The sequence below is a fragment of the Neolamprologus multifasciatus genome, chromosome 4, assembly GCF_963576455.1.
Source record: "Neolamprologus multifasciatus chromosome 4, fNeoMul1.2, whole genome shotgun sequence".
NCBI classification, from domain to species: Eukaryota; Metazoa; Chordata; class Actinopteri; order Cichliformes; family Cichlidae; genus Neolamprologus; species Neolamprologus multifasciatus.
Genome location: NC_140442.1, coordinates 2,089,444 through 2,105,071, shown reverse-complemented (window position 1 = coordinate 2,105,071; position 15,628 = coordinate 2,089,444). Strand labels below are relative to the sequence as shown.

The following is a 15,628-nucleotide window of genomic DNA, read 5'->3' as shown; positions in this document are numbered from 1 at the left end:
TGCAAAAGTAATATTTAAAATATTTGCGAAAGTGCTCCGACGTTTTCGGAGATCTGACACCCACTAGCTCGAAGCTAACGGGAGGTCGAGACCTACTACAGCCGGGAGGAACACCGCTTTCCCGGCACATCGTGCCTCGACCTCCCGGTCGGCTTCGAACTGGTGGCCTCCGAAGAATGCGGCTAAAACTTTTGCGAGCTCTTTGCAGAGTTTGTTTTGCGAGATCTCGCAAAAGTCCGTCTTAATTTTTTTTTTCTCCCATGTCCCCTGCGGGGCTCCGTACACAACAAAGAAAGCGATAAGAAATCAGTAATTAAGTAACATATTTGTTACTTTTTTTTTTAAAAAAATGTAACAAATAATGAGTAGTAATTATTCTAAAACTGTGCATCAGTTGCGTCTGTTGAAAACAATTTTAAGACAAGAAAGTTGTGTAACATATTTGCGTTTTTTAAATATTTTAATGACTATTTGAATATTTAAAAATCACGACCATCCCAACTGCAAAGCGATCGCACTCCATCGAAGTGGACTCGGGGGACAAACATGCTCGAGCACGTCAGCAGTACAACTCGGTCTGATAATGACAAGTAGCATATGTGGCTAATGTTAGCTAAATTAGATATTGCTGTTCCTCTACGGTGGCCCTGAGGTGCAAAACACACACATACACACACACACATAAATTAACTGTGAATAAATTATCGTTACTGCTGAACAAACCACAAATAACGTTTATACCGTGTATAGTCCAATAACAGGGTATGCAGCTGTTCATACATGTCATAGCAACAGTTTGATAATATTCATTTTTCCACGAACAGTCATGTTTGACCAGGAGGGATGCAGCGTAATCAGAAATCTAGTTTTAAACACAATTACATTTGATTCTTAATTAATTTGAAATAAATGATTAATAAATTATTCATGATGATTATAATTTTAATTATATAATTTTAGTGTAATTCTTTAATTCCTCCCAAGAATCTTTTATTTAATAAATAAATACATTTTTATTTTATTTTACATGGATAACATTAAACAGTTGGTGGACACAAACTTGTGTTTGTCAGAAAGTCCAAGAAGGATGTTCAAGGGTGTTTGCTGATAACAAAGAAGAAACCTTAATGAAAACATTCTTGTATTTTCTGAAATACTTCTGTGTTTTGGACTTCAGGGCCACCGTAATTTCTGCTTCTTGCTACAAGGGTCGCTATTCAGCAAAGGCTTTCACCATTTTTCAAAACTGTGACGATGTATTGATGTTAAAATACTACACACAGCACCTCAAAACAAGCAGGAGAACGCCTACTTTCACCCACAGTCTATTTCTCACACTTTACACTGACGTTCACTTCACACACAGCGAGAACATTTGTATTTTCTTTTTGTAATCCATGTTTAATCTGCCTTCTAGTTGTCCTCTTAAAACAGAAAATAAGTTCTGCCTCTGCTTTCAGTTACAGCGGACAAACTAGCGGCCGGGTACACATGTGAAGGTGCAGTTCACCTCATCGTGTAGCCACGCCCCCAACCCAGTCAATCCCCTCATTCCAATGTGTGACTCAGCACTGCTCCTCCCCCAGTGAGTCCGTGTTCTCCCCCAAGTCTATTGAGGCAGACCCCGCTCTCATCTTCCCACGTCCCGGTCCGGGACCTGGACCGGGGCCAGCGCCGGGCCCCCCGACGACAAGCCCGGCTCTGGTGCCACTGTGGCCGGGGTAGACCTCCACGGTGCTGGAGATGGACTGGAGCGAACGGTCCCGGAAGTAGTGGAAAGCTTCCTGGTCCAGGTAGTTCTGCTCCTCACGCAGGCCCTGCTCGAAGAGCTTCCGCTTGTGTCTGAACTCGATCACAGTCTTGGTGTAGGAGTTGAGGGTGGTGACGGAGGCGGCCATGCAGCAGGTGAAGGATCCCCACGCCATGCTGAGTGGAATAAGAGAGAAGAAATCAATAAGTATGAAATATATCTTTGGAAAAATTGAATTATAATTTTACTTGAAAGCTTGAAAGAAGAAGGAAGACTTATGTAGGTCACATAGATTGGGCCTGTGGTTTTACCCTTAACCTCCAGTGATGGTAATGACCCACACCCCTTTTCAAACCGTGGGTTATGTGACGACTCATAGTCAGGAGTGGGCCAACCATCATCTGGACCACATAGACAGAAACCACGCCCACTAGGAGTCGATCGGGACCCTCGACGCTTTGTGTCTAAAGAACCGTCTTGGATGAGAGGTGAAACATCTTCACCTTCTACCAACACAAACTACCATGAACTGAATGACGAGAACTTGCACACTTTTGATTTTGTTGCTCCTATTTAAAATAAAATAATCCCGGTAATCTTTCGATTCAGCACAAACAAACAAGGGCATCGTTTGTTCATCAGACATCAGCCCCCCAGCCTCCAGGTCTGCTGGGGAACACCGATGTGTTCCCAAATCGACCGGGAAATGTAATTCTGAGCTTTTCATCTTCATTCCTTCAAATGTTAGCAGGATGATGATCGATGCTCGGCTACCTGAGAGTGTGTGGTGACTCTGGAGAGCCTAATGTTGAGCAAACAGTGTGGAAAATAAATGCTCTACAGCACAAAGAGGTCTTTAAACATGCTGAGCAAGAAAACCATGAAAGCAAACTCAGAGATAAAACAAAATGACGCATAAAATCCATCACTTTTTATCTTGGGACAACAGGAATCCATAGTGTGAGGTAATTTGGACAATACACTATAAACTCAATCACTTTTCCTTCCCTTTGGTAGGATTATGTTTATAACTGAACCATTACTGTTCCTCAGAGGAAGCAGAGAAACTGTTTAAAGGCAAAACCAAATAAACGATATGAAATTACAGCGATAAATCTTCACGTATAGCACCGCAGTGAAGCATATAACAAGTCACCGCAACGTAAAATATATAAATGACCCTCAGTCGATGACACCGCTTCAGTTTTACACCCAATTACTGTTGGAGCTACAAGCTTATTATAGTCGACGTTTTAGTTTGTTAACATTTAATATTACAGTCTGACGAATCTTTGATATGTTTATTAAGTATAACATGAATATTTGGCATTTGTCCTCCATACACAGTAATCATTAAAAAGACTAAAACTAACACTGAACTAATAAAAATGAATTTGAAACCTCTGTAACTGAAACTAAACTGAATTTCAAACAAAATAAATAAAACCACAAACCAAGTAGAAAGAACTAAAATCTAAAAACTGTGCAGTGGTAATCCAGAGCTGTAAAATACTTTAAAGCCTTTCGGATAGTGCAGCTTTTATTTGTCCAGCACTGAATTTTCACACCAAGCACCAGACGTTTATTTTTAAACGTTTTAAAAGGACGTCGCTTTACATCCAGCTAGCACCTGTCAGTCAAAAAGGCCACGCCCCCAACTTTAAGCCTCAACAATTTTGTTTTTGTTTTGTGTGTGTGTCTGTGTTTCTTGTTTTTTTTTAAATCAGACTGCTTGTGTCTGATTTAATGATTTGATGTCTCTCTTCCACAGCATGTCTTTATCCTGTCTTCCTTCTCTCACCCCAACCAATCACAGCAGATGGCCCCGCCCCTCCCTGAGCCTGGTTCTGCTGGAGGTTTCTTCCTGTTAAAATGGAGTTTTTCCTTCCCACTGTCGCCAAAGTGCTGCTCATAGGGGGTCATATGATTGTTGGGTTTTTCTCTGTATCTATGAAGCGCCTTGAGGCGACTTTTGTTGTGATTTGGCGCTATATAAATAAAATTGAATTGAATTGAATTGTGGGGATAGGTTAATTGGATAATCCAAATTGCCACTAAGTGTGAATGTGCGAGTGAATGTGAGTGTGAATGGTTGTCTGTCCCTGTGTGTTGGCCCTGCGACAGACTGGCGACCTGTCCAGGGTGGACCCCGCCTCTCGCCCTATGACTGCGCCCTCCGCGACTCTGAAAAGGAGAAGCGGAAGCGAATGGATGGATAAATCAGACTGTAAACATGTTTGTTTCGCTGTAGTTGGACATTTTAACATGGGAGTCTATGGGGACTTGCACCTGAAGCCCCTGCTGGGCGCTAGAGGAACTGCAGTTTTTACTGCCTCCCTGAGTCTATCTCTTGTGTGTTTTGTTTCTCACTAAATCCCTCCTGAGCATCTCTGCTCCGTCAGCCACACACCGTACCTCCGCTGCCTTTTCTCAGGGGATTTTTCTTTATCTTTAAATATGATTCAAATGAAAACCAAAGAACCAGAGGTAGATGTGGTGGGGGTTATTAAAAAATATCCAAAATAATTTGGACTATAATGTCTTTAACAACATAAATGAAACAGACTTCTCTTACTGCAAAGCATAAAGAAGATCCTCGCAGTAGAGGCGTAACAGGGGTTACGCTCAGTCCTGATGAGTTTGTCTGAGCGTGACACAGAGGTTGTTTCCCCGTGAAGAAACACTCGGCCTTTTCTGTCTTCAGCACAAACTGTTCTAAAACCACAGAGCTAGAAAACCTTCCAGCGACCTCCTTCCAGCAGAGGAAGAGCTGCTTTATTTGTATTTTTTCCGTCTTCATATTAAGCGTTTTCTCTTATTTCTAACACCGCTCTATGGTAAAATCAAATTAAGGTTATTGCTTTCAGTGGAGCCTTAAGCAGAAAGTTTGAGAGCACATCAAGCGTCCGTCATCGTTTCATTCGTCCTGAAGGAGCGTTTTGGCCTTCTGTTCCAGCAGAGGTTAATCCTCCTTTCCACTTTAACGATCCTGAATGGCTCCCTCGTGGTGGGAAATGGAGGCTTTCGCTTAAATGACTAACACTGAAAATCTTTCTATTAACAGGAGCAGGTGTTCTCGTTCCAGGTGTTTCCCTCCTTCTGTCCTGCTTTACTCGCGTTTGGTTGAAATCCATGTTTGTGCTTCTTTATTTCTGCTCATCACTTATGCACCTCTTTATAAGGCACAGTCGCTTCTTCTCTCTGTTCAAAAAAGGAGCTCAGCAGCTGCAGCTCAGCTTTCAGCAGAGCTCCCTGCGTACCTGCAGACCACCTGCTGACAGGCTGCTGCACACCTCCACCAACAGTCATTACAACGAGGTATTTGGAGACGTGATGCATCTGTCTTTATAAATATGGATAAATATGGACTCTGTGGCCTGTCAGACACCTGTCAGTCCATTCTTCATATCAAATATTTGGCAGCAATAACATGAAGAACTTCAACATCTTTCACAGACAGTCATTAAATATTATTATGGACACAGGTTTAATGTTGGGGTGAAGCTAGTTAAGGGTTAATGTGTGTGGGTGGGTGTGGACTGACCAGAAGGACCATCCATAGTCCCAGCTGTGAGGCCTCCAGTCTTCAGGACCCAGGCTGACTGTGATCTGGAACACCTGGGTGTACATCATGTGGGCCACCATCCCCAGAAGACCTGCAGCACAAGACACAAACCGATCAAAACATATAATATTGGAGGCAAATTTACACACCGTGCAGCACAGTCAGTGCCCCTGTGCAGCCATGGCAGTCTAATACTGTGATCTGCATGTGCTGTAACAACCCCCTCTGAGCAGGCTCTTGGTGACAGTGGGGAGGAAAAACTCCCTTTGAGCAGGAAGACTGCGTTCAGGCGGATCTGGTTCTGTGAAGCCGCTGAGACTGATTTCGGTGATTCTCAGCGAGAAATGTGTTTACAGACTGAATCTCAGTCTGTAAACACATTTCAACATTAAATGTAATCTGATTACAATCAGTAGTTACATTTTAGTTCAGTTTTAGAGTCTTAAAGTCATTTCAGCCTCATCTTCACTCAGATACTCATCTCTGAGGTTCAGCTGTGACATTTTTCCATCCCTGTGATTGATTACAACACGACCAATGATTGATCACCGATCAGCGTGTTATGTGTCTAAAGCTTTACAGGATCAGGAGCAGGAGAACGACCGTGTGTCCGCTGCATCACTGCACACAGAGTCAGACAAATGAACACTACAGACTTTATTGAGCTGATAATAAACCTGTGACATAAGCGCCGTCTCCGTCCTTCCATAACGGGGACTAAATGATCATAAAAGTGCTCTTTTTAAGGACAAAAAATAACAATCTAATGTCCAGTGTTTGACTTTAATGTTCAGGAACTTTATAAATGACGAAATGAAACCGAGGGTCAGACAGGCGCTTCACATTTATCCATCAGTAAATCAAGTAACAGCACCATTTATTCTAAGGCTTTTTCTGGGGGGCTAATTGAGTTTTTAAAAACTTTTCTGGACGCATAAACACATTTAAGCATCACCATTAGACAAAATGTCTTTAACACATTAAATATTCCTGTTTTAATGAGTCCTCTTTAGTCCCAGGTCAGTTCAAACCCTGTGAGGACGGCTTGGAGACACATTTGTTTTCTTGCTCTTACATAAGAAGAGAAACCCTCAGCACGAGACAGTCTGCCACCATAATGACCACGAAGCAAAAACAACAGTAAATCACTGCAGCCCAACAGTAATGAATCAGAACACGTGTAATTATCATAATTAGTCATTACACAGAATCAATTGAATCAATGAGCCCGCTCGGAAACATCCAATCGATCACAGAGAGCGACACAATCAGTCAGCAGAATTACAACAAAGTCAAAACGCTGCGGCGCAAACGAGTCGATGTGACATTAACGAAGGCGTTATACATCACAATCACTGTGTGTGTGTGTGTGTGTGTGGGGGGGGGGGGGGTCCTTTATGCTCCATATTCATCAGCTTTAACACACCCACCATTACTTTTTATTTATTTATTAGTAAATCAAAGCTGTTTGTTGATGTCTTCACTTTTAATACTCCATATTTGTATCCCTGAACTCTACTGGAGCAGAATTGCATGAGTCACAGTTTAAATGTTCAGCTTCCTCTGATTGGCTGGCTCTTGTAATACGAAGAAAGTTGAAGAAGAAGGTTGGCTGGGTGGGAGGGGAAAGGCGGAGCCTGGTAAAACAGGTGGGAGTCCTCATCAGGTGGCTGGGTTCAGGTGGCATCCAATCAGGACGCCGCCTGGGTGCTCTCAGACAGCGAGTAGGCCTTTGGGTAGAGCCACAACTTGCTGGTGAGATTATGTTTTGCATTTAGCTCGAAGAAGTAAGAGGAAAACCTTTTAGGGAAACTTAATTTGTGGCAGTGATAAATAGTTTGTGGCTCACAGGGGGGTGGGGGCTCTTTGCAGAAGTTTGTTTTGGGCTCAGGTGTGGAGTATCCACGTTGGTCTCCTTAGATGTAGCTGCAGGTCTGAAAAGTGAAGCCGATGCAAAAGTGCTTTAAACCTGCATTCCCTGTAGTGCCCACCAGGGGGCGACCTCTGTGGCTGTAAGAAGTCTGAGGCAAAATGACCCTGGCTTCTTTTCTCTGTGACCTCTGTTGCTTATTTTAGGTCAAACTGAACAAAACATCAAGTGTCTTTTGTAAATGATCATAGCTAATGATGTGTGATTGACAGCTCCACAGACAGAGCCGGCCCTCGCTGGCTACGCCTGGTTTTTGGAGTACGTGAGCAGAGGGAAGGCTTGGATTTTTATCTCTGCTGTGTAATAGTTTTCAAAATGTCAATTACCTTTCCCTGGTGGAGAATGAGCATGAGGTTTTTACATAATTCAGAGCAGAAGTGTCACTTGTGATATGAAGTGATTAAGGGAGCGTGCTTCAGAGGTTTGCTGCATAAATGCTGTAAAATGTGCCGCTGTCCTCTGAGAGGAGCAGAGTGACGGACGCATCGCCAACTTCTTGTGTAAGAGGTTTAGCGTAAATTGGGAGAAAAATCCCTGGCACCGCCACATCCGAGGCTGCCATGGGATAACCTCTGACCCTGGACGACCTCACAAATCTGCCTCAGGCTCTGTCCGCTCTGCTGCTGATTCTCACAGCAATACTCAGAATATATTTGTTTGTTTTAGATGTAAATGATACCCAGTGGTGTTTAAAGGATGTTCCTGATGCCAAATTTCACTGGACACGAATTATGTTTTGCCAGGAAAACCAACAGAGAAGAAGAAGTGAAGAATAAAAAAGAGAAAAAAGGAAAAAAGGAGGAGAGAGACTAATCATGCATTTATTACTTCCAGGCTGGACTACTGCAATTCATTATTATCAGGATGTCCAAAAAACTCCCTGAAAAGCCTTCAGCTAATCCAAAATGCTGCAGCAAGAGTCCTGACAGGGACTAGAAAGAGAGAGCAGATTTCTCCTGTTTTGGCTTCCCTTCATTGGCTTCCTGTTAAATCCAGAATTGAATTCAAAATCCTGCTCCTCACATACAAGGTCTTAAATAATCAGGCCCCATCTTATCTTAATGACCTTGTAGTACCATATCACCCTATTAGAGCACTTCGCTCTCGCTCTGCAGGCCTACTTGTTGTTCCTAGAGTATTTAAAAGTAGAATGGGAGGCAGAGCCTTCAGTTTTCAGGCCCCTCTTCTGTGGAACCAGCTTCCAGTTTGGATTCGGGAGACAGACACTATCTCTACTTTTAAGATTAGGCTTCAAACTTTCCTTTTTGCTAAAGCATATAGTTAGGGCTGGACCAGGTGACCCTGAATCCTCCCTTAGTTATGCTGCAATAGATGTAGGCTGCCGGGGGATTCCCATGATGCATTGAGTTTTTCCTTTCCAGTCACCTTTCTCACTCACTATGTGTTAACAGACCTCTCTGTGTTGAATCATATCTGTTATTAACCTCTGTCTCTCTTCCACAGCATGTCTTTATCCTGTCTTCCTTCTCTCACCCCAACCAATCACAGCAGATGGCCCCGCCCCTCCCTGAGCCTGGTTCTGCGGGTTTCTTCCTGTTAAAAGGGAGTTTTTCCTTCCCACTGTCGCCAAAGTGCTGCTCATAGGGGGTCATATGATTGTTGGGTTTTTCTCTGTATCTATGAAGCGCCTTGAGGCGACTTTTGTTGTGATTTGGCGCTTTATAAATAAAATTTAATTGAATTGAATTGAATTAAGAGACGAAAAACTAAAGAGTTAGATGAGGGAAAAGAGAAAAAGAAGAAAGAAGGAAGGAAGGAAGGAAGGAAGGAAGGAGAAAAAGAAGGAAGGAAGGAAGGAAATAAGGAAGGAAGGAAGGAAGGAAGGAGAAAAGAAGGAAGGAAGGAAATAAGGAAGGGAGGAAGGAAGGAAGGAGAAAAAGAAGGAAGGAAGGAAATAAGGAAGGGAGGAAGGAAGGAAGGAGAAAAAGAAGGAAGGAAGGAAGGAAGGGAGGAAGGAAGGAAGGAGAAAAAGAAGGAAGGAAGGAGAAAAAGAAGGAAGGATGGAAGGAATAAGGAAGGAAGGAAGGAAGGAAAAAATAAGGAAGGAAGGAAGGAAGGAAGGGAATAAGGAAGGAAGGAAGAAAGGAGGAGAAAAAGAAGGAAAGAAGGGAATAAGGAAGGAAGGAAGAAAGGAGGAGAAAAAGAAGAAAGGAGGAGAAAAAGAAGGAAGGAAGGAAGGAAGGAAGGAGAAAAAGAAGGAAGGAAGGAAGGAGAAAAAGAAGGAAGGAAGGAAGGAGAAAAAGAAGGAAGGATGGAAGGAAATAAGGAAGGAAATAAGGAAGGAAGGAAGGAAATAAGGAAGGAAGGAAGGAAGGAAGGAAGGAGAAAAAGAAGGAAAGAAATAAGGAAGGAAGGAAGGAAATAAGGAAGGAAGGAAGGAAGGAAGGAGAAAAAGAAGGAAGGAAGGAAGGAGAAAAAGAAGGAAGGAAGGAAGGAAATAAGGAAGGAAGGAAGAAAGGAGGAGAAAAAGAAGGAAGGAAGGAAGGAGGAAAAGGAGGAAGGAAGGAAGGAGAAGAAGAAGAAGACACGCAAGAAGAAGAAGAAGAAGAAGAAGAAGGAGGAGGAGACTTGCATCTTACCGGACAGCACGGTGAAAACGGCGGCGAAGGCGTTGAGTTTGAGTCCGTCGATGACGTTGCTGGAGTGGAAAAGCTCGAGACACATGAGGCTGAAGCCGACCACCAGCAGCAGGATGTAGAGCACCTCGGACACCACGGACAACCACAGCACGCCTACAGACACCAACAGACCGCTGTCAGACACACCTCACATGGCGTCCCGCACTTCTGAAGCTACGAGGGCTCAAAACGCTGGAGAGAAACTTTGTCTCCCATTTGTTCCAACTTCAGCCATTCATTCATCTGCTGTCCAATAAGCCACAAAGCTGTGATGAAACTTTGATGAATCCTCGGATAATGACACATCTCTCCTCTGTAGTGAGGACGCGGCACTTAGAGCTCAAAACAAGGTGAGGTTATTTGTTTCTCATCGTCCCAGAGGAGGAGAGGAAGGTGTTTGAGCCCTCTGGTCATAGACAGGGAAAAAACCCTGCAGAGCTCAGAGAGACATTATAAAGGATGATGAACAGCTGTTACAACCCCGCTGTACCGTTTGACATTTTTAAAGCACAGAAGAGATGTCATCCTGTAGCAGGAGCTGCCCTTGGGGTCCGCTCTCACTACCACACTTCTTTTCTCCACATGTATTATTTCTAAAAAGGCAAAAAGCTCCTCACGACACAGAATTAAACAGGATTATCTGCTCCTCTCCGCTCTGCTCTGCTGGGGATGAAGAGGAGGTAAAATTACAACCTCCAGGCTGAATTTTCAATTTGAATGTCAGTGAGTTTTGGTGTGGCGCTTCAAAACCCCCAAACTGGGAACATTGATCACTAATTTTGTCTTTGCTCTTTTCTCCAGGCAATTATTATTTCCTCTGCATCAGGATGCTAACCTTTCATCCATGTCATCGTCTCCACGTGGACATATTTCTTCCAAACAGTCTAACAATCATTTCCGACTCCTTAATGAATCTTAACGAGCATCTTTAACTTCAAACAACTGCAAAGGAGAAACCAGACTGTGTATTTCACGTGGTAGCACTGGTTTAAACTCAGGGAACGACACTTCCATCCACTTTAGCCAATACAGATCATTTGAATATTGGCACCATGGAGATAAAGAGGAAGAGTCTGTGTGTCTCTGCTTAGACTGCTGCCAGATAAGCAGGAGAAACCTGTTCACATTCCAGCACAACAAACTTAGTTTTGTTTTGTTGTTTAGAAGTAAACAACAGTTATCGGGTGCATTGACATCACAGTTCACACGAGCGGTGACACAGATAAGGTGGAGCTCAGTCATGTGGGATGATCTCAGACTAAATTAATCCACATCAAAAGGAAGGAGGTGGCGTGGGCATCTGACTAAAATGCCTCCTGGACGCCTCCAAGGTCAAGTGTTCCTGGCAGAATCTCACCAGCTTTATTAAACATCTAAAGATATTTAACATCGACGTTTTAAAAAATAGCAGCGATGAATTCAAACCATCTGAAATGTGTAAACATAGTACAAAGCTGAATCACTCACATCAGAGCTCATGCACATGATGCTCAGTATTATATTCTCACTGTGTGAAAGAGGTTGATAAAGCAGGTGAATGAATGGATGTTATTACCTGAACATATAATAAAATATATAAAGAATAAACTGAACCTAAATGCACCGGTGCTTTATATGTCACGAGCTGGCGCTGCGAGACTCGTCGGGCTCAGATGCCGAAGGACGCCTTGTGCTTGTGGAGATACGAGCAGGTTTGACGGCGCAGCAGAATCTGACACCCCGGAAATGAGACCAGGATAAATATCTCCCAGCACAAGCAAGGCCAGCGTGCCCTGTGTCAGCTATCAGTTCAGTGCACAAAGTGTCTTCTGCTCACGTGAGTTTCTCCCAATGTGAAGTGTAAGTGCTGAGAGGAGGGAAATAAAGCACACGTGCAGCGGCAGCCCGGCGCTGACACAAAGAAGCAGCTAGGAAACTTTCTCTCTCATCAGCCACACGAGCAGATTTTAACCAGATGCTTCCGAGCTCGTCCTGCATCATTCCGTTTATTTAATCACATCAAATTCCCAGCGAGAGATGAAAGATGACAAGAGACGCTGCTCTGACTCGAAACCCTGTAACCGCCGTGACCCCGCAGGTCGCACGAATTTGACTCCACGCTCTCTGATTTCTTATTAGCCGCCGCTGTAATTTCCACAGTCGATACAAACAGATTCCAGAGGTATAACCGCCTGCGGGGAAATTCAGACTGTAACAATATTGACCAAAAACAATATTCTCCCCTGTTTCTGTCTTATTGAATATGCACCAGTAGACTGAGCAGACTTCATTAGGCTGAAGGCAGAAAATAAAATGTGCTGAGAAGGACTAAACCAACACTTCCTGATAGCAGGAAGGAAGCAGCTCATCAGACCAAGTCTCATGTAAATGATATAATTACACCTTTAATTACTCTGCGCGCGCGAGTGTGTGTTTTCCCGAGCTTGTCGGTGGTGTGTGAAGTCAACAGTTTCTTAGGTTAATACATTTCTGACACCATTTTTTGGGTTTTAGAGTTTTTAAAAACATTTTCATGTCATCAAATGCAAATTCTGGTGAATTAATGCTGCTGTAACAGTTTAACTCGATACTCGATAAGATGGTTTTACCTGCTGTCACCCCAGCAGGTAGGTTTGAGTGTTCAACATCCCACCAAAGGGATTTGTGTCTTCTCCTGGGATCAAACTGGGTTTCAGTTTTATCACATTTTAGGAGCTGAAAGTGTCCAAATTTGGATGAGAGGGTGGAGTGCTAAGTGTTCGGCCAACACTAACTAGCTTAGTTATCCATAGACTGTATGGGAGCAGGACACAGACAGACAGGCCTGAAGCCTGGGGGGCGATCGTGGCTCAAGAGTTGGGAGTTCGTCTTGTAATCAGAAGGTTGCTGGTTCGAGCCCCGGCTTGGACAGTCTCGGTCGTTGTGTCCTTGGGCAAGACACTTCACCCGTTGCCTACTGGTGGTGGTCAGAGGGGCCGGTGGCGCCAGTGTCCGGCAGCCTCGCCTCTGTCAGTGCGCCCCAGGGTGGCTGTGGCTACAATGTAGCTGCCATCACCAGTGTGTGAATGGGTGGATGACTGGTTGTGTAAAGCGCCTTGGGGTCCTTAGGGACTAGTAAAGCGCTATACAAATACAGGCCATTTGCCTGCTCAGTAACTTCCAAATTAATTCCTGAAATTCCTAGAAACTGGAGACTTTTGGACGGCCTGTGAGCACAGTACCAGGACCAGCTACAACTATAACCACCTGCTTCACCATCCAGCTGTCAGCCATTAAGGCCATGCCCTTTATTTCAAGCATCGAGTTTCCACGAACGGTAAAATTATCAGTAATGTCCAAACATTTAATGTAAACATTTAAACAGTAATGACCTTTTGTACAAGGGTGTAAAAATATCTGTTTCTGCCATTGGTGGAGACTGACCAGTGACTGAGTTTCTGACCAGTTATCTAATCATATTACCTCTAATTTGGCTAATATTTAAGACAGTTGAAAAATCAGGTTCATTTATTAAATGTATCCAGGTTTTGGAAAGTTTTGGAAAAAGACATTTTTTCCCTATTTTGCCTCTTTCAGCTTTCATTCAAGACATTTACCCAAAGTGCTCCACTAACTGTTTGGGCATTGTAGCCGTTTTTATAAACAAGTCCCCATTTTTAGAGGACCAAAAGTAATTGGACAATAGCCAAGCAGTTTCACTGCCAAGCGAGGCCAAGTCCCTCATTATTCCATGACAAATTAAGCAGATTAAAGATCTGGAGCTGGCTTCAAGTGTTCACCGAACCTCTGAATCCAACGTCCAAAGAGAAATCAATGGAAGAAAACAAGGCCATCAGTAAGATGAAAGAACAAAATAAGATGCAGGAAAACCTTTAGATGTGACACACTCAACAAACTGGTTAATTCTTAAAAAGAAAAATAAAATGCATTAGTCAGCTCAGAAATACTGAAAAGAAAAAACTTTTACAACAACATACAAACCATCGATTAGACTCAAGATCAGGGAAGATAGAAAACATCTAAAGAGTCGGCAGAGTTCTGGAAAAATGAAAAATTTTGGACAGATGAAGAAATTATGATGAAATTTTAGCAGAATGATGGAACAAGAAGAGAACGGAGAACATCATCTGAAGCAGAGCACATCATGTGGCGGAGGTAGTGTTATGGCACTGGACTGTGTGGCTGCCAATGGCACCGGGTCACTGGTGCCTATTGATCACCGACTGCTGATAGAAGCAGCAGAGCTCAACTTCCTGTTCAGATTCAGCCAAAGCTGATCAGGCAGAGCCTCACGGTGCAGATAATTACCCAAAGCAAACTGCAAAAGCAACTCAAGACTTTCCCAAGGAAACGAAATAAGATTTGATGGCCCAGTTAGTTTCCTGATCTCAACCCAACAGCTTTTCAGTTATTAGTTACAAAACTGAAAGCTGAGAGATGCAAAAAGATGCAGCAGCTAAGGCTGCAAATTTACAATTTTTTGGAATTTAGTGCAAACTTTCGCACAAAATAAGTCTTGGGACCAAAGACGATAACTGCCCACACCTTTCTGACTAATGTAACTTGGCAAATAAGATGAGAGCAGACAACGAAGGGTCTCGTGAAAGGTTAAAAGTCTGTTTGCATAATAAAAATAAACAGAAGTGGCCCAACAGCTGAACCTCTTTAAACTCCAGGATGTCAGACCCATCTTACACCGTGGATCAGATGCAGCACACTTTGATGTTAAGTGTCAGTTTAAAGAAGTTTAACTACACATTTGATCCGTCAGATATTTTAATATAAAACATTTCTTTTATAACTTTTTATTTATTAATTTACAGTATGAGAATACAAAACTTTAGGTCAGCATGGAAGACATACACAGTCTCAACATTAGTGTCTACTTACATCATGGTAATATTTAATTGTTCAGTACAAAGCATATAGTTAGGGCTGGACCAGGTGACCCTGAATCCTCCCTTAGTTACGCTGCAATAGATGTAGGCTGCCGGGGGATTCCCATGATGCATTGAGTTTTTCCTTTCCAGTCACCTTTCTCACTCACTATGTATTAACAGACCTCTCTGCATTGAATCGTATCTGTTATTAACCTCTGTCTCTCTTCCACAGCATGTCTTTATCCTGTCTTCCTTCTCTCACCCCAACCAATCACAGCAGATGGCCCCGCCCCTCCCTGAGCCTGGTTCTGCCGGAGGTTTCTTCCTGTTAAAAGGGAGTTTTTCCTTCCCACTGTCGCCAAAGTGCTGCTCATAGGGGGTCATATGATTGTTGGGTTTTTCTCTGTATCTATGAAGCACCTTGAGGCGACTTTTGTTGTGATTTGGCGCTATATAAATAAAATTGAATTGAATTGAATTGAATTGAATTGAAAGGGAGTACACAATCCATTTTTCCCAGAGCTTCTTGAATTTCTCAAGCTCAAGTCTGAGGACAAAGGTAAGTCTTTCCATTCCAAAAATTTCTTCCACTATCCCAAACCACTGGGCCCGAGTTGGAGGGTCTGCCTTTAGCCATCCTCGGGTTATGGCCTTTCTGCTGCTAGTCAAAAGTATTTTCAATAAAATAATTATCTTTATGTGGAAGCGCCTTAGGTAACTTGCCAAGATACAACGTATCAAATGAATAGTCTATTTTTATCTCAATGACCACCTCCCCCCAATATGGCTGGATGCTTGGGCAGGCCCGGAAGACATGAAAATGGTTTGCCATGGGGGGGTACCACAACCTCTCCAACACAGGCCCTGGCTCTGTGAGCCTGTTTG

The 15,628-nt window shown here is 43.2% G+C and overlaps 1 protein-coding gene across 3 annotated transcripts in view; it reads right to left on the bottom strand.

Annotated features, from left to right (window-relative positions):
* Window positions 1-930: 930 nt before the first annotated feature.
* The window catches only part of gsg1l (gsg1-like), a 36,788-nt gene continuing 22,090 nt past the window's right edge, over window positions 931-15,628 (bottom strand). For 2 of the 3 annotated variants that reach the window (XM_085157285.1, XM_085157284.1), the window contains 3 exons: window positions 9,846-9,998; window positions 5,295-5,406; window positions 931-1,926 (listed from right to left, as the gene is read on the bottom strand). In XM_085157285.1, coding sequence (XP_085013411.1) covers window positions 1,566-1,926; window positions 5,295-5,406; window positions 9,846-9,998 — 626 coding nt within the window. In that variant the 3' untranslated portion in view covers window positions 931-1,565. The remainder of the gene's footprint in view (window positions 1,927-5,294; window positions 5,407-9,845; window positions 9,999-15,628) is intronic. The other variant, XM_085157286.1, reaches the window with a different exon arrangement.